At 34.1% G+C, this 26,367-nt stretch overlaps 2 protein-coding genes and 1 pseudogene across 2 annotated transcripts; 2 read left to right on the forward strand and 1 right to left on the reverse strand.

The window, feature by feature from the left end:
• Positions 1–772: 772 nt before the first annotated feature.
• LOC124822406 (DELLA protein 1-like) lies at positions 773–3,163 on the reverse strand. Its single transcript, XM_047294434.2, has one exon. It carries the CDS (start codon positions 2,605–2,607, stop codon positions 952–954), a length of 1,656 nt encoding a protein of 551 aa, XP_047150390.1. The 5' UTR covers positions 2,608–3,163; the 3' UTR covers positions 773–951.
• On the forward strand, positions 2,843–16,067 carry LOC148204499 (uncharacterized; annotated as a pseudogene).
• Positions 16,068–17,366: 1,299 nt separating this feature from the next.
• Positions 17,367–25,925, forward strand: LOC148204500 (uncharacterized). Its single transcript, XM_088092936.1, has 10 exons — positions 17,367–18,019; positions 18,112–18,249; positions 18,570–18,758; positions 19,707–19,844; positions 19,933–20,054; positions 20,176–20,308; positions 20,409–20,538; positions 21,312–21,391; positions 21,507–21,641; positions 25,346–25,925. The coding sequence occupies exons 1-10, from the start codon at positions 17,510–17,512 to the stop codon at positions 25,568–25,570; spliced, it is 1,800 nt and encodes a 599-aa protein (XP_087949062.1). The 5' UTR covers positions 17,367–17,509; the 3' UTR covers positions 25,571–25,925.
• Positions 25,926–26,367: the final 442 nt, after the last annotated feature.

Genomic DNA, 26,367 nt, shown 5'->3' on the forward strand with positions numbered 1-26,367 from the left:
TGAGTTTTGGACTCATGGGTTCGCCATGGTTGTTGCGAGTGGTTCGATCTCGTGCAATGATGGATAGACTCGTTATTACGGCGTCGCGATTGAGTTTTTGCTATATGAGCTTTTGTTTTTTTGGATTGGGGTTCGCGATGATGATGATCGCAACTAAGGCTTGCCGTTGTTTTTGAGTTTTTTGAATCTAGTTTCTTCGCAGGTTTTCATGGTGGCGTGAGATGGTTGATGCAATGGAAACATGGAAGAACTTGCAATTTCTGATTAGCTCAAGAAAGAAGATGATTTTGCAATGGTAATGGTTGTGTGGCGGCGCATGGAGGCTAGTGGTGACATTTTTCGGTGGCTCCCATGGATTGTTAGGGTTTTTTTTAGGAGAAAGGTTGAAAATGATGACTTGACAGAATGTGGTGACAACTCAGCTTAATGTGATGATCATGTATCTGTCAGGTCAATTAATGATTTCACCTCACCTTTATTTTAACTGTGTTAATCCAATTTAACACAGAGATTCAATTGTATTGATTTTTCACTAAGGGATCAAATTTAGAAAAAGAAGAAAAAGAACTTTAGAAAAAATCCAACATAAATATGAATGATATGAATGATTAAATATAGTTTTTTGTAGTCTTCAATTTCGGTCATGATAATAGCAAAATTTTTACTTTTACAAAATGGGTAAAATGATTGTTTTTTGAATTTTAATGGATTTTATTTTTCTGTTCCTATTGTTGTAACTTCAAATAAATTATATTTGGGAACGCTTTAAGAGTGAATAAAAAATATTGAAAGTCTTTCATTAACTTAAGAGGTAAACAAAAAAAATATACTAGGAAGGGTAACCTATGGCAGAGTAATTATAATTAAGATCTTTTAGTTGGTTTTTTACCTTTCTATTTACCCTTCCTGTGTCTCTGGAACTCACTTACGATTCAGTCACTCTACTTTGACTTAACAGTATCGGGAATCTTGGTTCATCTCATTCTGATCTCTAACTGGGTGCAAACCATTGGGCGCGAGTCTCCACGCGGACGAGGCAACGAGTGGCCTCGTGTGCCACCCGAGCAAGAGGCACCCATTGTTTTCTTCCACTCTGTACCCTTCTCCCGCCTCAGGGTATAGACCAAGCAACATCCTCGCCTGTCTAAACGCGTTCGAACCCATGCGAACCGGTTCCAACCCGCCCAAACCGAGCCGCGCTCTCCACTGACCCAGCGTTTCGTGCCTCTCCACTCGTTCATCTCCCTCACACGCCACAACGTTACATATCTGCCTCCCCAAGTACATCTCCGCCATCACCAACGCCTGTTCATTCGGCGCCGCCACCGATCCCTCCATCGAGTCAAACAAACTAGAGTAATAGTACAATGCCTCCGTGAACCGCTCCAGAAAAACCGGACCGTTGTGATTCGCTTCTTGCTCCACCACGGTAACAATCTCCGGTTTAATCCTCTTAACCGTGGCTAACACCTTTTCAATGTCAACAGGTCGCGCCAGCAAGCGGTGAAGCTCGAAGATAGAGTTAACCGCGACGAATTCTCCTGCTCGGATGTCGAGAACGGACGGATCTAGATCAGCTAAACTGTTACACACGAATCCGCGGAACTGAAATTGAATCCTAATTTTTCGAGCGAGTTCCGCCAGTTTCAAACCGACCTGACTAAGCGTGTCGGAATCGGGGTCGTCGAGCCGCGGCGGTCCGATCCCGCTGAGGCGGAACGCTGGCGGACCCCCCGGACGGACCGCTAGTGCTTGCATGAACGCCGGCCACTGCAACCCCTGCTTCAGGCCAAAATCGATGACATGCACCGTGTCCGCGGTGGCGAATGCTTCGAGGATTGCGTGGTTCGCCGTGAAGTGCGCGAATTTCAGGTACGGGCTCGATTCGTAGAAATGTGTGTGAAGCATGTCGGAGTAGGAAGAGTCTAGAGTTTCGTAAGGATAGAATCCATAGATTCTTCGAGCCAGAGCTTGAGCGAAGAACGATGCAACCTTCCCCATTGAACCTCCTTGCGACACAGCGAGGGTTCCTGCATGCTTCACAAGGCTTGAAGCGAGGCTCGCGTTTCCTAATTGAACGGCCTCCGCGCAGGCCATGAGTGCATGGACGAGATACACGCCGGCTTCCTCCACCAGAACCACCGGAAGAATGTTGTCCGATGAAATCGCGGGCCACAACGGAGATGAAGAACTCTTGAATCGCTTGTGGCAATTCTGATTTTCTGTTTGTGGATAATCTTCGACGTATGGCAATGGAATCGCTGTTAGATCGTTCTCGGGGACAGTGATTAACGGCGATGGAATGACAGCGTTGTTGCTGTTGGTGGTGATGGTGTGATTGGGCGCGTTGTTGAGAATGTTCTGGACCCAACCGTAAAGATCGGTCGGGTCGTAATGCACAGTGTTGGAGGCGAGATGGGAAATCCCATCTTCCTCCATTACCATCTCCAATTGGTCGAGCTTGTGTGCCACGTCAACCATGTCCGAGGAACACACTTTGTATCCTACGCCTGCCAACAACTTGTCTTCATTTTCTTCTTCCTCAAACATCTTCTTCCCCTTCCCACTGCCTGAACATTCCCCTTTCACTTCACTTGCGTCTCCCATTCCTTCCCACTTCGTCTTACTAAGCGGGCTTCAGGAAAACAAGAAAACAACAAAAACAGAGAAACTGTTGCTGATGCTGTTTTTTTCTTGGCTCTCCAGATCTTAAATACTGTTACTTTTGGGCGGTGTATGTGCGAATAATAACATAATGTGATGATACGTGTATGCTAGAAATGAAGCTTTGTTTTAGGGTTATACAAGAGCCGTGACAGCACCGCAATGCTAAGAACGAAAGATGCTGGCTGATGGAGATGACACAGTATCTGTTCACATTACGTTCTATTTCAATCTTTCAATCACGCTCTACTTCACGCGCGTGCTTTAACGTTCCTATGTGTAAGTGATTGATTGTCTTTGATAATTTTTGTGGATTAGGCCAATCAACAATGTCCTAATAGCAACACCAACATTTATGATGGTGAGAGAGAATCTCTTCTCTCGCTCAACATTTGATTGGGCATAGTCATAATCTTTTATTAGTATTGAATTTGAGCAATAAGTGCTCTTAATATCCTCTTCATTCATTATATACTCTCTTTTGGCATATGATAGCATACATCATTGGATCAGCCGCTAACATTTAATAGATGTGAATGCTACTACGTGTAGGGACAGCCTGCCTGATAATACAGTGTAATGAGCTCGGTAGGATTTGGAGAATAAATCGACATCAGTTTGATAGGCCAAACGGTTTTTCTCTTTAATGTTGCTGTTGCCGAACAATAAATCTCGAGAATATGCCAGTTCCATCACAGGCATGGAGTCCAACATCAATTCTAACTCACCGTGAACTAATCATGTAAGATTTTCTGTTTTTTACGACTCTAATTCATTTTAAGCCTTCGTTCATTCATTCTCCACGCAAATATATTATTATGTTTGCTTATTCTCTTCACTTTTTCAAACTTACTTTTCTTGGTTTTTTTTTTTCTATCCGATTCTTAAGCTTTTTAATTTTATTTTGTTAAAAATTAAATATGAAACTACTCATTTTAAAATTAAAAACTAAGTAATTTAATATTTTGAAAAAACAAAAAATATTTTGAGAAAAAATGGATGATTGTGCTTCCTTAAAATCAGTGAATATATATATATATATATATATATATATATATATATATATATATATATATATATATATATATATATATATATATATATATATGGGTTTCTTAACGCGTCTACGCCTGTGTTTTTCAGTTGCTACATTTTAGCAATGTGTACTGAATTTTAGTAGATAAAAATACTCTTATATATCATTGATTCTAAGTTTTAAGGTTAAGGGTATTTTAATTAAATTTCATTTTTAAATTAAGTCACAGAAGGGATGAGAGAGGTGAGTAAGGGTTTGAGTTTTTTTAGTTTTGATGATGAAAATTATTAAAATACCCTTAACCTTAAAACTTAGAATCCATCATATATATATATATATATATATATATATATATATATATATATATTCATTAAATTTGTTTGTTTGTGAATGAATGAGTTAATAAATTTAATTGAAATGTTAGAGTACATTTAATGCAAGATATTCTCTTGAGTTGTTATAAGATATCGTTTTTACAAGATTTCCTATGGAAGCGACATTCAAGGAGAAAAAGAGTTCTTGTAGAAGGACTCTCAACATCTGAAGAAAAATATTTTTGTGTATTGTTATACTAGCAAATATTAAATTGTAAGACTAATAAAAATGTAATTAAAAGTCAGAGAGAGATTTACTATTGGAGATCAAATTACATGAAATTTTGTATACTATCTTGCACAATAAGACTCAATAAAAACTAATATAAGATTTCAAAATATAAAACTTTGTATCAAAATATTTCAGCACCTTGTTTAAAGATATTCTAAGATATCCACGATAACAACAAATATTATGAATAAGTGTTACTAAATTATGTAAGTAATAAAAAATATTTTGTCATACTTCAATTATCTGATTATTCTATTTTCTAAGGATGTTGTCTCTATTTCACAAATTTACTCAGTTCAATTATAATTCAGTTTATTTAAATTTAATTTAATTGGATGGAATGTTAACAATTTACCTATAATTACGTATATTCATTATTTTCTATTACACATTATAAAAGCAGGATAAACATGCCCAAAAAAGAGAAATAACACGAACACATCATAATATACAGAAAAAGAAAATAAGAAATAATGTATCAAACTTTTATAGAACTGCCAATCACTTAAAAAAACTGATTTTTTTACTAGGAAACTTCCCGTAATCTTCTAGTACTACTAGTGATGGATTTATTTGATCCCCAAATATTGTATGATTAATGATAAAATTTATTTATGGCAATTAAAATTTAATCTAAAAATGTCTTGCATGTGGGGGTCGCTTGCATTAAAGTTTAACATAATTTACAGAACGGGACTATAAATAAGAACAGCACAATACCTTAAAAATTTGTTTCGATGTTCTATTCTCAGATTTTATAACCTTATGTTTTACATAATTCTTTCTAATATCACGGTAATGAGTCGTGGGAGGATTTAGTGGAAGTTTCCAAAGAGTAAGCAAGATAATGCACAAAATTATACTTAAGCTTTGGTTGGATTCCAACATAACTAATCCAAATTTAATATTTTAACTTTTATATTTCAGTATTTGATTTATTGGGTCAATCGAATATGAATTAATTTTGATGGATTATTTGAGTTACAGGTTGATATTAGATCAGTTTTCTTAAAACTTCTATTTTAATTTTAAATAAATGAAATAAATATATATATTTTTTTTAAAAAAAACTTGTTTGATTTTAATAACGATATATAGTTTATTATTAAATTTTAATAACAAACATCATCCTAAAAATAAAATTTAAAATTTAAAATATACTTTCAAATTTTAAATATTGAAGCTTTACTTTTAAATTAAATTAAATACTCAAAATTATAATTCACTCAAATTCAACTATTATTGTGTATTTTACCAACTTTATTAATTCAATATTGCCTTTTTATTTATCCCAAATCAGCCGAGTGATCAGTTTTTTGGATTTATTGGAATACATAATATGATTTTTATTTATTCATGATACAATAAATACACTTGTGCAGGACACCAATTGAAATTAGGTTTAATCATTCACTAAGTCCCTATTTTCGCATGAAATCTCAATTTCGTCCCTTTCTTTCTGAAAATATCAATTGGGTCCCAATTTTATGAAAATTGCAACAAATCGATCCTTTCCGTTAAATAGTGTCAAACGACGTTAAAAAAATTTATGAATGGATGCTGAGATGACGAACGAACGCTCGTCCACCAGTGAACGAACGCTCGTTCACCAGCGAACGAACGCTCGTCCACTAGCGAAAGAACGCTCGTCGACCACCGAACGAACGGTCGTCCAGTGTGGAACGAACGGTCGTCCAGCACTAAGAGGTCCACGAGCGTTCGCTCGCTGGTGGACGAACGTTCGTTCGCTGGTGAACGAGCGTTCGTTCGCTGGTGGACGAGCGTTCGTTAGCTGGTGGACGAGCGTTCGTTCGCTGGTGGACGAGCGTTCGTTCGTCATCACAGCATCCACTCATCAATTTTTTTAACGCCGTCCAGCCAATTTAACGGAAAGGATCGATTTGTTGCAATTTTCATAAAATTGAGACCCAATTGATATTTTCAGAAAGAAAGGGACGAAATTGAGATTCCATGCGAAAATAGGGACTTAGTGAATGATTAAACCTTGAAATTAAGTATAGGCCAGTCATATTCCTCGTGTTTCACGAAATATTATTCCTTTTAGTCATCACCCTCCTCTTGACAAACTAAAGGATGAGTTATTTCTTTATATTTAGTTTCTGACTAATGCTAATGACATATTTTCCTACTCTCTCTCAAATTAGAAAATTATATAACTCACTTCTTATTTGATAAATTCCATTAATATATAGTTTTTAATTTTTGAAAATTTTTAATCAATGATAAAAAAATATTTAGAAAAGAAAAAGGATCAAAAGAGTGACAGATCTCTTGTCTTCTTATCGTGAGAAGGTAGTGTCATACCGACGAACTTGTTTCTCATGTTATAAACGAACAATTTTTTTTAGAAAAATATCCACTTTTTTTAGTGTTTTAATGCTTTAGAGATAATTAAGAAAAAAAAAAGTAATTTATCGTTTAAATTTTTTTTAGTTATTTTTTATATTTTTAAGAAAGAGTTATTGTTTTCTTGAATTAGAAAAAAGGTATGCAATTTTTTTAGGAAAATTACAATATTGTCTATGTCTATTGCCAATTTTATCTCATTTATTTTAGTTGTTAGTACTTGTATTGTTACTTTAGTAGTCAATAATTAATAATGGTATCAAAACTTGATGAGTTTGATTTCAGATTATATTTTGTTAATATTATCACTAAAATGTTGTAAAAAATTTAAGTATGTGATCAGAATTAGTATGATCCTTCACATAAAAAAAGTTATTTTTGTTAGTGGATGTAATATGGTAGGATGAGAATGCAAGTCTAGCAAAGTTATGACGGAAATAATTGGTATTTAAGTCTAGAAAAGTTATGACTAAAAAATAATTGATATCTAAGCTTGTCTGTTAGTGATCCATATATTTTTCTTAATGTCACTATATGGGTAGACTCATCCAGTAAGGCATGACAGTGTACCGAGTCTAATTGACCGAACGATCGGGTTAAAGTGTAATCAATACGGTAATGATTATTAATGACTGGTTAAGATAGATATTAACGATCATTAAGAGGTAAATTAGTTGGTCATATTTTTATAAACTTTATAAACATATATTTGATTTCGAGGTAATGTTTACGCTTTCATAATCGCATTACTTTAGACCTCAAGAGAAAAATTCTGACTTGAGCGTCAAAGTATATTCTGCATGTCTCTCCCTCTCCAAACCAATCGGTCACCCGAAGCATAAAGGAGAGCAGATGTTCGTCCAGGTACGAGGTTGAGAAGGAGTCATCCTCGTCCCATTCAGCAAAAGCACTTAAGAATTTACCTATTGCATTATTGGTTTATGATTTACTTTTTGTTGTTCCAATATATAATACTTTAATAGTGAGAAATGCACAAGATAATTTTAAATTTATGCCGACAAAATATGATATAGAAAAGTTTAATGTGAATAATTTTTCGTTCTGACAATTTTATCCAACATTGTGAAAAGACTATAGTAAAGAATATTTAGAACACTTTTATCAAAGTCTATGATTTGAAGTCACTTTGCACAAGAATATTATTGGAGAGAAAACTTTATACTCTTTGAATATATTATTTGCACAATGTACAATGACAAATTTCAACATAGTTGAAATGAACATGTGGAGCTTCTACGTTAGAGTTTACTTGATTCTTACTATCAACTTATCATCAATATAACAAATAATATATTGACACTTACACTGTGAGGATGTTGTCGAAGTTATTCTTGAAGAAGAATCTAGAAAAAAAAAAAGGTGAAAAAGGGTGGGATGTTTAAAACAAGCAAGAGTTTTGATGACGATTAGAGGTAAGTCCACAAAATATGAATATAGTGGGAGTCAAACTCATGATAGATCAAAGTCTCAAAATCTAGTAGGAGACAATGAGAAGCATAAACCAATCATTAATGCTTATGCTTAAAAGATTCTCAAGGTAAATAAAGCGATCATAACATGACCGACTTCACCATAGCAAATCACATTAGCACAAACTCAATTATGATGCAGAAGGATTCGAGTACTACCTTAAAGGAGTCTAATAAATAAGAGATTCGAGTACGCGATCCATATAATATATTAACTACATTAAAATAAAGGAAATACAATATTCAAGAGGACGATAATGACTAAAATATTGAGTTCATTCTTCTGTTGAGTTGATTCTCAACTTCAACCTTAAATGATTTAAACATGTCAAAAGATTAAGATTTTTCATGTATAAGATATAGGTATACATATATAGAATAATCATCTATGAATGATATAAAATCTTGTTAACCATTCCATGATGGTGTATGGAACACAAATGTTTGTATGTATTAATTTTAAGACGTTTGTAGCTCTATACGTACCTAATTTCTTTGTTTTGGTCTGTTTATCTTTAACGCATTCAACAAAAATATCAAAATTTATGAAGTCAATGAAATTCAATATCCCATCTGACACAAGTCGTTCAACTCTATTTCTAGATATATGACCTAAACACATGTGTCATAATGCTCCTAAGCTAGTATTGTCAATTTTACATTTAGTATCACATGATTTCGTATCTAAGGATTCATCATAGGAAGTGACAATGTCAAGCATATATAAATTATCATAAGTCAAAAGTGAACTAGTTTTAACAACAATTGAATTAAAAGACAAATTGAACTTATTCTCTCGAAATGAACTTAAATAACTCAATTTGTCCAAATAAGAAACTAAAACAAAATTTTATCTAAATGACGACACAACAAAAGTGTCTTTCAAATTCAAATAAAAACTAAGGTATAATAATAATCTAAAATGTTCTACAACTTCCATCTGCACTGATTTTCCATCTCCAACATATATCCATATTTTAGAATCAATTGTCTTTTGATAGCTTAAACAATCCTTTATTGAAACACTGAGGTTAGTAGTGACACTATAATCTAACCATCAAGAGATTTTAAGTATTGAAACTAAATTGACCTTAGAGTAGACCAAAAGAAACATGCCTTTCTTTGCAAGAAATTTTCAATTTCAGTAAGGAAATATCTGACACTTATCTCTTCAGATATAACACCCCTAAAGACCTCAAGAATGTCACACTTAATGATCATAAGACTTATGTGATTTTAGCAATCTCACTTCTCATAATCTTTCCTCTTTTTAGGGGTACTAGAGTCCGTAAGAGAAATGAGTTTCTCACTCCTTAATATAAGGCCAAGATCCATTTAGGCAAAAACAATTTACATGTTGTCTTTTCAATCCATAAAATTTTTTCCATTAAGAACTAGAACCGAATTCAGATTAACATATATTAAATCAATAGTAGCTAAATTTAGAACAAAACAAATAATGTAATTAAGCTCACATAATAATAATTATTAATAATCAATATATTCAAATAATATCGTAACCCATCTCATGATATCTAGTACACCATTAATATCAAGACTCTAGACTAATATTAATTGTTAGGGTATCTTATTACAATGATCAAACATTGATAATACAACATGTTCAACCATAAACCCATCTTTAGCTTGATTTATCTTTGACAAATAAAACTTTACAATTATCACACATTTACCATCATATGTGTGTATGCAATCTGACCAAACATTAATCTTCCTTTGGATAGATCAATACTCATTTAGATATACATAAATATTTAACATTTCTCACTACCAAGATACTAAAAAAAGTCACTTTGATGACTTCTTGATTCTATTAGCTCATTTAAAAATGCTAAACTTTAAAAATTTGAATTTATGTATATATATATATATATATATATATATATATATATATATATATATATATATATATATATATATATATATATATACTCTTTATTTTGGTAGTTTTCAAGGTACCAAATATCAAAATATCCATTTCCATTTATCATTAAACTCACATAAAACATCAAAATCACAAATTGTACAAATTAATTTAGCTAGAACACTAAAATTTTCGTGCAAGCCACATGCAATCAAATGATCAAAATGATACTAATTACACTTAACTCTATTTAGTTCTTACAATCATCAAGTTTTTCTTCTTCTATAAACTTCAATTTGTGAGTTTTGGATGAATATCAACAAAATCAAACTAATGATATGAACCTATCGTGTAATAAAAACATGTAGAGAGGTAAGAAGAGAGAAATTGATTCTCATACACTTAATTTTTGTTCACATGCAAAACATCTCCATAAATTTTGACCCAAAAAGGAGAAAAGGAAGACTTATCTTAACTATGATTTTGTTTGATTGGATTTTGTAGTGCTTTACGCCACAAATGCAATGATGGTTCCTAATAAAAGATTTGGTGAAAGTGAAATGAGATGATAAAGAGATAATGAAAAAAAGTTTGTGACTAGAATTTTGTACATGTAAAAAAGGAGGAAAAATTACTAGTTTTGTTTTAAGGTTTTCACAATTAATATATTCTTAATAATAATTTTAATTAGATATTCTTAGTATTATAAGTTTAAAAATATTTTCTAATAATCAAAATTCAATTGAAGAAGTAAAAAATATCAAATTTATTATACATACATTTAGTAGAAATCAACAATAACCTTTCATCTAATCAAATAAAGTGTACACGAGTTTGTTTATGGTTACATTCAAACCAAAAAAAATTCATCATCATAATCATCAAACTTATGTTAATAATGATGATGAAAAATAGTAACAGTGGTAATAATGATAATAATAATTACTGTTACTACAACTATAGGTAAAATGATTAATAAGATATTTTTAAAATTATTAAAATACTATTGTTATAAATAAAATATTTTTTATCACTAAATAATAACGAAGATAAAGAAGTTATTTTAAAGTTTAAATAGTCACCTTAAAAATCACAATTATTGAAAACGAAAGATATTCATGTTCACTTTTACATTTTTCTAATAAATTAAAACATTAGTTCATCCACCGAGAATAAGGCGAACTTTTTTTATTGTCGTATTTCGTCAACCGAAAAGAAAGTTAATTTTTTTCACTTTCCATCAAAGTATTCTTTATGAAAAATATAAAAAAAATTCGAAAACAGTTTTTCAGGGTGTTAGTTTCTAAATGTTCTTCTCTAAATAAATATTTTAACATTTAAAAAATTATTTTGATGTACCTTTATTTCTTTAACTAATAAAATTATTTAGATGTACCTTTATTTCTTTAAATAGTGGAATAATTGAAATCGTAATAAAATTTGTTTAGCTTTATTTGCGAAAAGTGGCAATCTGTTTAAAAAAAACAAAAAATAAAAATAATATTGATAATGATAATTTGATAACATAGTTGAGAACCGTTTCCTGAGCATATTTAAAAATTGGTTAAAAATTTATCAAAAACTCAAATACTTAATCAAATATTTAAAGAATAAAGATAAATAACTTTTAATTATCATATTTAAAAAGTTTCAATTATCACTTACTTTTCAAAGATGGAAATAAGTGATTCAAAGATAAAATAAATATAATAGATTACAATTGATTGGGTGTTAAAAAAGTACCAATATATAAATATAAATAATGATAAAAGATAAGTAACCATACATTTTCTAAACAATTAAATTTAAAAAAACTATAATATTCTAAATTATTATTATTCTTTTAATTTTTTTATTAACGTGACTAACATATACAAATTTATTAATTTTTCAAATAATTATGTTTAACATTCTAATTTTCACAAATTACAATTGATAAAATAAGAAATTAAAATATTAACAGACAAAGCAAGTTATCTAAAATTATAAATATATATTATTAATATAATTATCTAAAATAAATAACACAGTAATAAAATATATCTAAGATAACTTAGAAAAATTGCATCATCTCCTTTTCAAGGAATGTTTACATATCATCTGCTTACACCAATAAGGTAATTATTGCAAAAGAAACAAAAAAAAACACACAAGAAACACCAAAAAAAATGACATGGTAAGCTAATATGCAAAATAATTATTTAAGATAATTAAATCATATCAAATATAAGCTAAACATAGATTAAATACCATAAATAATATAGACACATAAACTATTGACACTAGACTCAATTATCTAGATACATGCCTTTGACATTGAAGTTCACGTAGGAGCACACTTGTAGTAGTATCTATGCTCTGAAGAGTCTATCACCCTGTCATTCATAAGGTTAATCCTCTTCGCACTTAGGACCAAAACAGTCCAATGACTAGGACCTCCTACCATTCTCCTCCCACCACTTCTCTTTCATGTGAGTTGAATAGTTGGTCGAATATAAAGATACATCCTTAGTGAACCCCAATGTCCATACATACACTGAGATCATCACCATAAAGAATATCTCCTTGAAATTCTCTCAACACCATCACCATACTTATCCACAACCATAATCATCACCAAAATATTCACAATCAATATTATAAACACACATCAGTTCCTTGAAATTCTCTCAACACCATCACCATACTTATCCACAACCATAATCATCACCAAAATATTAATAATCAATACTATAAACATACACCAGTTCCATCACAAATTTATTTCAAACAACCAAAAGAGAAGGGAATAACAAACATACACATTAACACTCAAAGGTGGCGTCCAATGTCAAACTTATCGCAAAAGGTGACGCTCAACGACAATGGCGCTCAACACCATTCTTCTTGCAAAAGGTTGTGCTTAGTGACACACTTCTAGCGCCCGACGTTCTGGAAAACAATTGCTTTAGACCTATAGTGCATGATGGTGCTCAACGAAGCTCTACTACCACTCAACGCCAAAGCATTCGCAAAACTGAACCTTCAATGGTGAAAAAGGACGATCAACAGTCTAAAGCTAAAATACTTCCAAATTTGTACAAATAAACTTGTGCTTAATGCCCAAGTAGTATTGCTTAACGCTATATCAGTTGACAACAAACACATTTTGTGATTTAAATGAACTTGGACTTGATCAATTGTTCAAATTGGTACCTTTTATTTTCAATGAGTTGGTTCAAAACAATTTTTACACATTAAAACTTATACCAATATGTGCAATTGCTCAGATCCTAAGTTTTTTTTGTCACACAGACCCAAACAACAATCAAACACATTTCAATCCTCAAACCATACAATTCAGTTCAGACATACATAGCAATCATATTCAATCAACATGCAAACACATCATATTTATTAAACTCACGCACACTAAAGCAACTACCTTCTCTTACCTGACCAACCGCTTACAAGACCTAACTAGCGAAATTCCTCACAATTTGCAAGATGTTCTATCTACACATAGAAACATCACATGAACGATAATGACATAATCATTGATCAGTAGAAACTTATATGAACAACTAAAAAGACATATTTAAATGAAAAAAAAAACTCACATGCAATAAATAATAAAAAAAGACTAAAAATATAAATAAAATTCAACTTACCCAAATAAAGAAATTAATTAATCAGATATCAAATAATTCTAAAAACATGATATATTTTAAAATAATAAATCATGTTGATAAAAAAACTATTTATATATATTTATTTTAATATTAAATTTTTTTAATATTCAAATAATAAAATCCCACTACAGCTTATTTTTTCTTGTAAAATGTCTTTTTCTTTTGGCTTAATATATTTTTTTATCCCCACTTGTTTGAATTTTCTCAATTAGGTCTCTCCTTTTAAAAGTGTGTCAAATTGGTTCTCACTTACTAAATTTTGCGTCAACGTCGTCCATCCCGTTAAATGCACACAAACAACATTAACTTTTTTTCTCTCTCTTCTGCTCCTCTTTCCCAAACTCTTTCCCAAACTCTTTCCCAAAGCAGACTTTTCTCTTTCTTTTGTCAGAAGCTTAAAACATTACTTGGATCCTGTGCAATGTGTCTTTTAATCATGCTAAAAGTTAAAACACGTTGCAACTTGTTATAGGTATAGGGCCTGACAGTGAGCAGTAAGAAAATATAGAAATATGGAAAGGTTTTCCTCTTCCTATAAAGCAAAAAAAAAAAAAAAACACGAGCAACAAGAAAACTCTACCCACAAAATATAACAAATTGAGTTTATGGATACAAAGAGAGTTTATGAAAGATTCAAAATACTTAAACTTGTATAATTGATTGCAGCTATTGAGCCTGAACACAAGAACAAAAACGCAAATTAATTAACAGAGTACTGAGTTTACCCTCATATTTCTCTCAAATTCTTCATAAACCATGAAAAATTATCATTTATTTAATTAATTAAAAGATACTTAACCAAAATTGTTCGAAAACTGTGGAACCAAATTGGTATACACTTGAAACAAATAAATTCAATTGCAAAATGAAAAAACAAAAGCTTTAAAAGATATAGTCAGTTGAATAGAGGCACCTGCAAAAGCCAAGAGTAAACACTATAAATTCATAGAGAGAGAAAATATAACACGCAAATTCTACAACCATAAGTCATATTGCATTAGAAAATGTGATAAAAAAAAGAGAGCTAAACACCAGGTATCATAATATGCAGAGAAGTCAAACTAATTATTCCTTACTGGTGGTGCACCCCCTGCAACATTAAGAAAAAAACCTAATTTTCTGATAGCATATACAAAAAGAGTAAAAGGGTATGGGCATAGAAATCAAACCTGATGGATTTTGGTTTATGGGCATAGACATCAAACCTAATTATACATGAATTTTGGTTTATGGGCATAGAAATCAAACCTGACAAATTAATTTTGCAGTGCATGCACATGTTGGAAATGTTGGAAATTCAATCGTGACGAAATTTAAATTTATTTTTACAAAATAAATTGGAAAAAAGGGTTGCAGGAGTAGTTCCTACACTACTACAAATTCATTGATTACCGAAGGATTATTACCGAAGGCCTCTTACCCCTCGGTAAAAATGACAATACCGAAGGATTTCCCGACGGTCATTAAAATTGGTCATTACCGAAGGCTTTTGCCCTTCGGTAATACACAGACGATTTACCGAAGGCTTTTGGCCGTCGGTATATGCATTCACTTAATAAAATCTGAATTTGGGATTTCCCTCCACCATTTTCCCAAATGCTTTTTGGGAAAGCTTCTCCCAAATTTTCACTCCCGTCCCCGCGCCACCGCCACCCTTCCTGGGATTTCCCTCTTCCATTCACCGGAACCGGACGTCCATGCGCCACCGCCACCCTTCTTGCTCCAGTGCCCACTGCTCCTGCAGTCCGCACCGCCGCTCTTCAAGCAGCGATCATGGTCGCCGGACGCCTACCGTGATGAAGCCTGGCTCCGCCGCAAGGGAAACTGGAAGAACCGTCCCCAAGACCACGACCACCACGACCACGCCGTCTTCCTCTGCCGCATCTGACTGCGAAGACACTCCTTCCCCGCATGGCCCACTCTGCCATCTTCACCACAGGTACTTAACACTTAGCTGATCTCTTGTTTGCTTTCTATAATAATGGCAGAATTATAAAGTTTGCATAAATAAACTCAGGTTATCAAATTCTTTGAGAAATATAGATAAGGACATTTAAATCTTGGTCTTTCTATGCTTAATTTGTGTTGATTGTGATTGAAGTAGATTAAGATGTGATGATATTTTTTCTGAATTATTGGGTTGTTTGATGTGAATTAATTATGAAGGTGATAACCCTCAGACCGTGAAGACAAGACTGAGGCAGTGGGCTCAGGTTGTTGGATGTGCAGTGCGTCAAAGAAGCTGTGTGATGAGATGATAATTGTTTATTCGAGTTGTTAAACCTAAACCATTGCAATAGAAGCTGTGTGTGATTGATATAAATGACAACCATTGCAATAGGCCCTCGGTAATTACCGAAGGCTTTTGACCCTCGGTAATTACCGAAGGCTTTAGGCCCTCGGTAATTACCGAAGGTCAAAAGCCCTCGGTAATTGTTAGCGACAAGGGATTTACCGAGGGCTGATTGGCCGTCGATAAGTCGTCTGTAAATGGCATTTTCCGAGGGCTTTTGGCATTTTCCGAGGGCTTTTGGCCTTCGGTAATGCCCTTTTTTTTTGTAGTGCTAATCCCATGATAGAGTGTCTTTTTTTCCTGAAAAGAAGCTTAAGGTTGGAAGAGTCAGAGACATGTCTTTGCTTCTGAAAAAGCTACAAATACCTTTGGCTTTGACAGATTTAAGAAAAAGTTTGATTTTTTCTGAGATTGTGATAGAAGAAAGAAACCCTTAGGTTTAGGCTTGGCCTAATATGCGTTCCACTGTCCAGAAATCGTTCATCTGCATGTGGGTTTTCTTCTCCATCCATTTCTTCTATGTACAAACACCGTCAGGGCAAGCTTCCTCTTGCCACCACCCCTCTATAATCGGCGATGTCGTTGACGTCGTGGCTCTTACAGACCCTAGCACTACCATTCAACCATTTTTCTCCCAATCAATTTCTTGTTCCCATTTTTTTCTCTCTGATTTGTGTGTATTGTGTTAATTGATGGCAACGATGTTGAGAATAAAAGATATTGATGGATGAATTAATTGTTGAAAATGGAGGTGGAGAATGAGTGGAAAAGAATAGAAGAGTCTTTGGGATTGGATAATCAACCGAATGTGATATAATGGAGGTGGAAAAATGGAGATTGTGCATTTTGCTTTGGATTGGAATTGGAAGTATTTTTGGATTGAAATTGGAAATATCACTGCATAAAAGGACGAAAAGATAGCACTGACAGAAAAGTCTGCTGCGTTGCAGAGAAACAGAAGAGAGAGAATAAAAAGTTAACGCAGTTATGAGTATTTAACGGAAGGGACTTGATTAAGGCAAAATTTAACAAGTGAGGATACAATTGACACTTTTTTAAAAAGAGAGACTTTATTGACGCAACTCACAAAAACTAGGGACAAAATAAGCTATTAAGCTTTTTTTTTTTTTTTAGTTTTAGGACGCTATTAACTATATTAAAATTTTTACAATTGGGTAAAAATTAAACTCTTTTCTGTTTTTTGTGTTATCTGTTAATTTTGTTTTTTAACTTCTACCAAAAAAAAAGTGACAACAAGACAACGGATAATGCAAATACAGTGTTATAATTGAGTGATGAAGTGATGCCAGACTTAAAAAGAAGAAGGAAACACCCACGTGTATTTTTTTTTTCACACATGAGAGTCCCTCTGTATGTGTTCTCTGTCATCATCTTCTACTTAATTACCCCTCTCTCTATATATTTGTCTCTCTCTGCTCCAATCTGTCTCCAACGACGCCGTCTCGATCTTCTTCCTCTGCATCGTAACAGAGCACGATGGATGAGACTTCAGCTCTCATCGAAGCCATTCTCAGGGAGCAAGAGGAAGAAGAAGAAGCTCACAGAAGAAGAACCCGCACCACGCAAAACACCGCCGCTAAAAACAACACTAACGAATGGCAAACTGTATCGTATCAGAAGCGAAACCGCAACAACAAGAAGTCCTCCTCCAAGCAGCCCCTCGTCAACGACAATTTTGCCGTCGATCATTCCTCCGACGTCTTTAGCTCCGTCGAGCGGCATTCCGAAGAGCGCCGCCGCCGCCTCCTCGAGTCTCAGATAGCTGCCGCTGCTGTGGATGCGGAAGCCACTTCGAGCAGATCGAAGCGGCATTCCGACGACGAAGACGACGGCGATGCAGAGCCGGATGCCGGCGTCGTCGAGAACGGTTCTTCTGAAGTGAAGAAGGCGAAGCAGAAGAAGCCGAAGAAGCCGAAGGTGACTGTGGCTGAAGCTGCTTCCAGAATCAGCGCCGATGAACTCGACGCGTTTCTCGCTGAAATTACCGTGAGTGTTTTGATTTCACTACTGATCTGCTGTAATTGCGTTTCGTTTTTGTTAGCTGTATGTGATAGGTAAGATGAATCCTGTTTCCGTAGGCTTCGTATGAATCGCAACAAGATATTATGATGATGCGATTTGCTGATTACTTCGGTCGCGCTTTCTCGTCGGTGAGTGGAGCTCAATTCCCGTGGCTGAAGACGTTCAAAGAGTCCACCGTTGCGAAGATTGTTGATGTGAGTTGTTTCTGTTCCTTTTTATTTTTTAATCCGGATTAAAAATTTGGAACCTAAAGTTATATTGTTTTGTGATGCGCGTGATATATGGTAGTATGGTTATAGAATTTTGAATTGCGCGAATGAATTCGATCTGATCATTGTTGTTTTGTGTTGCTTGTGAAAAATGTCGCTGATTTATGTGTCTTGAATTTCTGTAATGATTATCCTAATGCGTCACCTTTTTATAGTCATTGTTGTTTTTGATGGTTTGGATGCTTTGTGGTCCTTGGTCGGTGATAATTGTTAGTGTTTCTTATCATTTTTTCCTTTCTCAACAGATCCCTCTTTTGCATATTTCTGAGGATATTTACAAAATATCAACTGATTGGATCAGTCATCGATCATATGAAGCCCTTGGTTCCTTTGTGATATGGTCGTTAGACAGCATTCTTGCAGACATTACAAGTCATCAGGGAACTGTTAAGGGATCTAAGAAGGTCGTCCAAATATCATCATCGAAATCTCAGGTATCCCTTGAAATCACATCATGACTTTATGACAATTTGTCGTAGTTCTGTAAAAGATTTGCATTTCTTAAATTTTTGTGTTGATGAGGACATCACTACATTTTTCTGCATTTTTATAGTACAGAAATAAACTTTGCATCTTTGTTGATTTGTGACTCCATATGGGCAAGTATCTCTATATGAGAGATGGTATCTGCATTGCTGGCACTATTTAGTGACTTAAAGCTTGGTTGGATATTGTTGTTCTAACCTTTTTAGATGTCATCGATAATGATAACTTTTTCTGAATGTTGATGAATTTCAAAACTTCTTATTTTAATTACCATTGAATTTTTCTTAGTTTCTTTACCAAATTGTTTTCTATTTAATATGAAATATGGAAATATTCAAAATAAAATGACCATTTGTCGAACTGAATTAGATTTGATATTTTTCTTATGGTTCCTTAGCTTAGTGAATGACTAGTTTTTCAAACAGCACAAATGTTGGTTAATTATTTAATTCTCCTATGAGTCTGAAATGCATTGAGATTTAAGGATGGCAAAGATGTAGGGGGACAAGTTTGGACGTGGGGTATACCTTCTCAGACAGTGATCTATTACAGTCTGATCCTTAGCTTTGAATGGTTGTGCATCTGATTTTCTGTAAATGTAGCCAGATATCCATCTTAATAAGGAGATTTCGTAAATGTGGACCTTTCAATAAATTTATTGGTGTTCTAGGATCAACTTGGCTCATGTCAGACTTTTACAACGAAATTTGTATACTTTTTTTTAGTTTTTCTACTTATTGATGATTGCAGTATGCCCTCTAAATTTGATTGAATATTTATAAACTTGTTGAAATATCAGTTAAAAAATATTATAATGTTAATTTAATTCTGTAACTTGTTTACATATAATTCATTGAATATTTGGTGTGAATATTGTATATCTACTTGAACTACAGGTTGCCATATTTTTGGTTTTAGCAATGGTGCTTCGACGAAAACCTGATGTAATGATTAGTTTATTGCCAATAATCAAGGAGAGTCAAAAATATCAAGGACAGGATAAACTCCCTGTGTTGGTTTGGGTGATAACTCAGGTAGCCTTTTTCAACATGATATAGTGCCCCCACCCTGAACACATAAAATTTGTTATATGGATTTGTAACTGGATTAGGATTTGTGTAGGCTTCTCAAGGAGATCTAGTCATGGGGTTGTACTTGTGGGTATCCCTTCTTTTACCAATGCTGAGTGTGAAGTCTGGTGGCAATCCACATTCAAGAGACTTGATATTACAGTTGGTTGAGAGGTTAGGAACCTCTGATTCCACACCAACTTCCTGTGATTTATTGATTGTAACTAGTGCAGAATTCCTAGCTGCTCATTCTTGTCTTTACTGATTTATCTTCATCGTTCTTTATTTTTAACAGAATTATCACATTTCCTAAAGCTCGTTCTATTTTACTAAATGGGGCTGTCAGAAAAGGGGAGCGTGTTGTGCCCCCCTGGGCACTTGATTCACTATTGAGAGTTACTTTCCCTCTTCCTTCAGCCCGGATCAAGGTAGAATTTTAAGAGAATCCTGTATATTTTCTAATCACTTGCATTGCAATCATTGGTTTAGCTAAGATACTCATCTGGTATTTCTGTATATTTTATTTAGGCCACTGAAAGATTTGAAGCCGTTTATCCAACATTAAAGGAAGTTGCCCTTGCTGGTTCCCCTGGAAGTAAAGCACTAAAGCATCTTGCGCAGCAGATGCTTAGTTTAGCAATTAAAGCTGCGGGAGAAGGTAGCTTCTAGTTAATCTTAGTGACCATAGGACACGTTTAAAGATTTCACAAAAGCATTGTTTTCAGCTGGTTCGGTAACTGGAAAAACAAAGTATCCACATACCGCTATTCTTCTAAAACATTCCATAGTATTACATACATAAATACTGTACTAATATATCTTTGCTAATAAATGTAATTTAACACAAAGCATCATAGTAATTGTGTTAAACAATCTGACTTTTATATGACAAGCCCACATTACATACAACCACTTAGGCAATGAGACCCATTGCCCTCTCTATTCACAAAGATAGTTTGCTACCCTCGTTTCTGAAGGTGGTAGTGCTGTGTAAAAATGGGTTGCAATTCGTGAGTGGGCCTGGCTTATCTAACTGGACTAGGTTGAAAAAGCTAAGAATTTTTATTGTGGGTCATGGGTCTCAATCAACATAGCTCGCTTAACCTGTGAGCCAAACAGGTTTGAGCTGAGTTGTAAGTGAGTGACCAATTTCAATTTTATAAAAAAAATGCAATTTGAAATCATTTTATTTGCAGAAATAATTTGTTATTCCAGAACCTCGGAAATATCCTATAATTGATTGTTTCAAAACAAAGAAACACCCTATTTCAGAGCAAACACTAATATATATATATATATATATATATACAATTTACTAGTTATTTGCTTTCTTTGCTGTCTCTCGAATATTTTTAAGTATTTATTACTAAAAGTTGAAGGTGCTGGTGTTGTACTTCTGTTTGAAAACTTAAATGCTTGAATCTTTTACAGCTAATCCGGACCTATCAAAGGAGGCAAGTGACATCTTTATTTGGTGCTTGACTCAGAATCCTGAGTGTTACAAGCAATGGGTGAGTAAAAGGGAATGCTATTTGACAATTTATTTCATTCCTTTCCTACACTTTTTTCCCTTGGGACTCCTTTTGTACTTACTAACATAAACATGTGCTTTATTCTGGGAAGCAGGATTTGCTATATATGGATAACCTTGAAGCAAGTATTGTTGTATTGAGAAGACTTTCTGGTGAAAGGAAGGAATACTTTGTCAAACATACTACACTTGATCCTTTGAGGGAAACTCTTGAGAGCTTTTGTAAAAAGGTAAACTATTTTCATTTTTAGTAAATACAGTGGCACCCTTGCACAATGTTTTGATACACTTAACCTTTCAAACTGTACTGCTGCTTTTTATGTAAACTTTAATGAACACATTGTTATGCACATTGAAGCTTCTGTATATTGTACAGTATGTTATTGTATGATCGAGGTTGGTTTTGGATAAATGACTTAGTTGAGTGCTTAATAAATACGAGCTTGTCACCAAGAGAGTCACAAACCACCTTCTGTTCTTTTGTCCACTTCCGTCTTCTGTTTTTCCTTAGATATACTAGCAGTGGTTTTGGGTTAGCTTGTGGCTGACGTTGATCATCTTTCCTAACAATATGTACCCCCCCAAACAGAACTTTATCCTCAAGGTTGAATTTCGGAGATTGTTGTTGTATATTAGTTCTGTCTTCCTACGTTGCCTCTTCTGGTGATGTCTCTTGCTATTCAATCAACAATTGATGTGCCGATTGTAGTCCTAGTTCCTAGTACTTGATATGATCGTAATCCCGTGAAATGGTCTTGTAATCCTATTGGCAATTCTGCTTCTACTGTCTTGTAATCCTATTGGCAATTCTGCTTCTACTGGATCATCTTCTATTGCCAACTTGAGTTGAGAAACATGAAAAATTAGGTGAATTCTCGCCTGCACTAGAATCTATAACTGAAAAGCCACTAGTCCTATTTGCCTGATCACTTTATAGTGCCCATAGTACCTGGTTGCTAGTGTTGGATGCAGTCTTGTAGGCATTGAACTTGGTCAGTGAGGACGAATTGTTAAATACACCGAATCTCCCACCTTTATTTTAGATGTTACTCGATGAGCATTAGTAATCTTATTATGTGATCCTGAACCCTTAAATGATATTTCAACTGTTTTAAAGCTTCACCCCTTTCCATTAGGTATGGTGCTATTGCTTCTACCAAAATCTCTCCTGGAATAAATCTGGCTCTTAGTGTTCCATATACCACCTGAATCGTGTACACTTTTGCCCCCTTGGTAACTTGTGTTTTACCAATATTTTTCCCATGAACTCCATCCAAGCCTTTGGTTGTTCGAAGTGAAACATTGGAAATATGTTTCCAATGTTCTATTTAGTACCTAAGTTTGTCCATATTCTGGATGATAAGATGTACTCATCCTTGATGTAGTGCCTTGTCTTCTACAGAGTTCCTGCCAAAAAAGACTAAGAAATACAAATTCTCTATCACTTACTATAGAAGTTGGAATCTTGACAAGGATAATTGGCCCATTTAATTGGTTTAGTAACTCCTCAATAACAGGAGTATGAAACTTATTTGGTGTAATCACTTTGTTGAGAACTCGATCATTGTAATAACGCAACTGCCCCTTTCATTTTAATTAGAATAACTGATCTTGAATAAGGACTATTGCCAGGCGTAATAATTTCTGGGACCAACGTATCTTTAACTTGTTTTTCAATCTCATTCTTTTTACTGTAAGGATATATGCAGGGTCAAAAATTCGCTGGACCAACCCTTGTCTTTATGAGAACTTTATGGTCAATTTCTGTACTTGGCGGCAAACCTTGGGGTTCCGCAAAAGCATGTTGATACTTAATATTTGTTGTAGTTGCTTTCTCTTCATTTTCAATCTGTCTCGGTATATTTGAATTTGTGTCATCCTCGATTTCCACCACCTACAATAATGGCGTTACCTCCACCTCTGTTACCTTCATTAATGCTTGAGAAGAAGCCAAGGTTCTAGATAAGCCTGGGTCTCCTGTTGGGTATCCAAGTGTGAGTCTAAGTCCCACATTGAATAGAAATAAGAAAGTAGAGCAGTATATAAAGATGAAAGACCCATTAACCCATTGTCTTAAGGTTTTGGGTAAAGAGTGGTGTCGATCCCTTATATGGTTGGCTCTTTGCTAAAGTTTTCCAATTCACCTTAACTTACTCGTAGCTGATCATGCATTTCCTAAAATCAAGTCCACCCTTGTCATCATGTTTGCAACAACCTTGTGCTCTTTTTCTATTCCCATCTCCTAGCCGCTACTAAGTTGGCTCCACCCTCAATCCCAAACATTGTACTAATCTAGAAGAAAACAAATTGTGACTCACGCCACTGTCAACTAACACCTTTTTTCCTTGAATTATTCCTTCCAATTTCATATGTCGAGGTTATGTCAAACCAGCAGAAAACAAGTTAACTTTCGGAACCGCCTTCTTCATCGTCACTAGTTAATTTTGTAATTTTGCCTTCTTCATAAACATGCTCATCCTTTGCTAAAATTACAATTCTCGGACTATTCTTTGGACATCTGCGTCCTGTTACATATGGTGCTCCACACCGGAAACATAACTTCTGATCCCTCCTTCTAACATATTATAGATATGGTAAATTTTGCATAATGCGACTTTGTTGTTTTCATTAATTTCTGTCTTCTGGTTATGAACGGCAATCATGGTTGTAGTTCCTCTTAGTGAACCTTTACTTTGATAAGTCAAGTGTGTATACCACTTGCAAGAGCTATCACTCGTCCACCATCATGGTATCTCGAATTTGCCAGTTATGATTTTGAGCCTTCCCAAAAATCTTCGCTTATTCCAAGTCACAAGCTAATTCCTTAGCTGTCTCCAATTCCTTTGGATCATGACGGCTTGACTCTAATATCTTGTCACCAATTCTTGTCGTATCACTACTGATTGGTCCAATAATAGAACCGATGAACAGCGTTTCTGATACTTTTAATCTTCTATCATTTTTCCATCCAATCTAAAGGTTTGTTTCCCTCAAACATGGGTAATTTCACCTTCTTCTAATGGCGATCACTGTCTCCCTCTGCTTCGAGCATTTCATTCCCACTGCAGTTTCATGGCCGATTTGTTATCCAATATGAGTGATGCCTTGCCTTTGCATCCAGTCTTTAAGCAAATCTTTGATCCCGTCGATGTCTTCTTGCTTTTCTTTATTTTGGCGATTGTTCACCGGTTGTCTACTTCAACATTTTTGCCCTTGATTTCAAAGTAGATAACCTTGTTTCTTGTTTATCCATTATTTTTCTTTCGAACTCGGCAGGCTGGACCAATTGTTAGAAACTTTAATGGAATGAATATATAGTACAGAGGCTCTACAAAGGAAGCTGCTCTCCTTTTGGACAAGGGCCTATCCTTGTCACAACAATGTAATCTTTTCCTATCCCCAGAAACCCTTAAGTGCTCTATCCATACCCTTCCTCTCTAGCTGTCATAACTGACTCAACTGTCCCAACCATCTTCTGTTATTTTTCCCACCACCGTCTTCTATTTTTCCTTTAATATGCTAAAAAAGGTTGTGGCTGACCTTGATCCTCTTTCCTCATCATAACTCATTAAAAGAAGCTAACACAGGGGGGTCATTAGCCACTTTCATATGATTAATCCAACACCTTAAAATTTTCCACCTAAGTATTTCAATGATAAGTCCAAAATGCTCTGAAAAGTTTCTTCAAAAGGCTCCCAAAATGAGTTAATGAATTTGTGGACAATGGTATATTTAGGCTGTTTAATCTCTTGCAGCATATCCTAATGTTTCTTAACACGTTCTCAAAATCCTTAGGCGAGAGTAGAATCTAAATAACGTAGTTATCTTAGGTGTGACATTGTTCCAGCATCATTGTAGAGAATGCACTTTATCTTGAACCTAATTTAACTACATTTTTTTATCTTATGACATGTCACTCAATCTGTCTTTGTAGAATGAGAAGGCGTTTGCTAATATGGATGATGGTTCTCGCCATGCATTATTAAAGGATGCAGACAAATACTGCAAGGTCATTTTGGGACGATTGTCACAAGGCCATGGATGCTTGAAGAGCATGGCAGTTTTTTCTGTCGTACTTGCTGTTGGTGCCGTTTACATGTGCCAGAACATGCATCTATGGGATTATAATAAACTGACAGAAATGTTGAACCTGTCCTAGGTTGCCAGAGTTATCCTGTGGCTTAGTCGGTGCTTACTCCCGGCGTGAATCACTTAAGCCAATAGTGAGGTGTGAGGAATATTTAATTTATTTTAGTCTTCAACTTAGTGAAATCAAACCAAAATAGAAACAAAAGCATGGAAGCTTGTGCTGGCCATTTATATAGGCATTGATGTGTGTTCTCAAATTTTAGGTCAATTTGACAATTTTTTATTAAGAAATTTTATAGTGGCTTGTTATATATTGATTTTTAGATAAAGTGCCAAATGGCTTTATAGAAATGCAAATGAAGGTGAAATTAAGCTGTGCTTGAATGCTAATTTTGAAATATTATAATTCTCATATATTCTGACTTTATTTCTTTACATTTCTTGCTGTTATTTCATTACTTTTAAACTAATTTTGCAGAACCAATTATAAATTAAAATTATTTAGAAATTTTGTTTTAATATGCATGTGAATAAGTTGTCAATCAATATCAATTAAATTATTTAAAAAAATTCTTTAAAGACAAAACCTACCCAGTCAGTTAGGGTAAACATCTTCATCTTAAAAATTATATTAGTAGACGGACACAAGATTTGACCTGTTGTATATTTTAAATTATGTGCAATTAAAAATAACTTGTAAGAAGAAAATAGTCACACAGTTCATTAAGGGCATTGATTTAATATACATCTAGCAAAATCAATATAATAAAAAGTAAAAAAAAACAATATATTACTATTATAACAATACTTATATACGACCTGAATAAACTAATTTCATAATTTTTGGTTTTAAAGGTTTTTTAATCA

Source organism: Vigna umbellata, chromosome 1 (assembly GCF_029865625.1).
Source record: "Vigna umbellata cultivar VRB3 chromosome 1, Vumbellata_1.0, whole genome shotgun sequence".
Taxonomy (NCBI): domain Eukaryota; kingdom Viridiplantae; phylum Streptophyta; class Magnoliopsida; order Fabales; family Fabaceae; genus Vigna; species Vigna umbellata.

Coding starts and splice junctions, on each gene's coding strand:
- LOC124822406 (XM_047294434.2), bottom strand. CDS start 2,607: ATGGGAGACGCAAGTGAAGTGAAAGGGGAATGTTCAGGCAGTGGGAAG.
- LOC148204500 (XM_088092936.1), top strand. CDS start 17,510: ATGGATGAGACTTCAGCTCTCATCGAAGCCATTCTCAGGGAGCAAGAG. Junction 20,539..21,311: donor AATTAAAGCTGCGGGAGAAG/GTAGCTTCTAGT, acceptor AATCTTTTACAG/CTAATCCGGACCTATCAAAG. Junction 21,642..25,345: donor TTGAGAGCTTTTGTAAAAAG/GTAAACTATTTT, acceptor CTGTCTTTGTAG/AATGAGAAGGCGTTTGCTAA.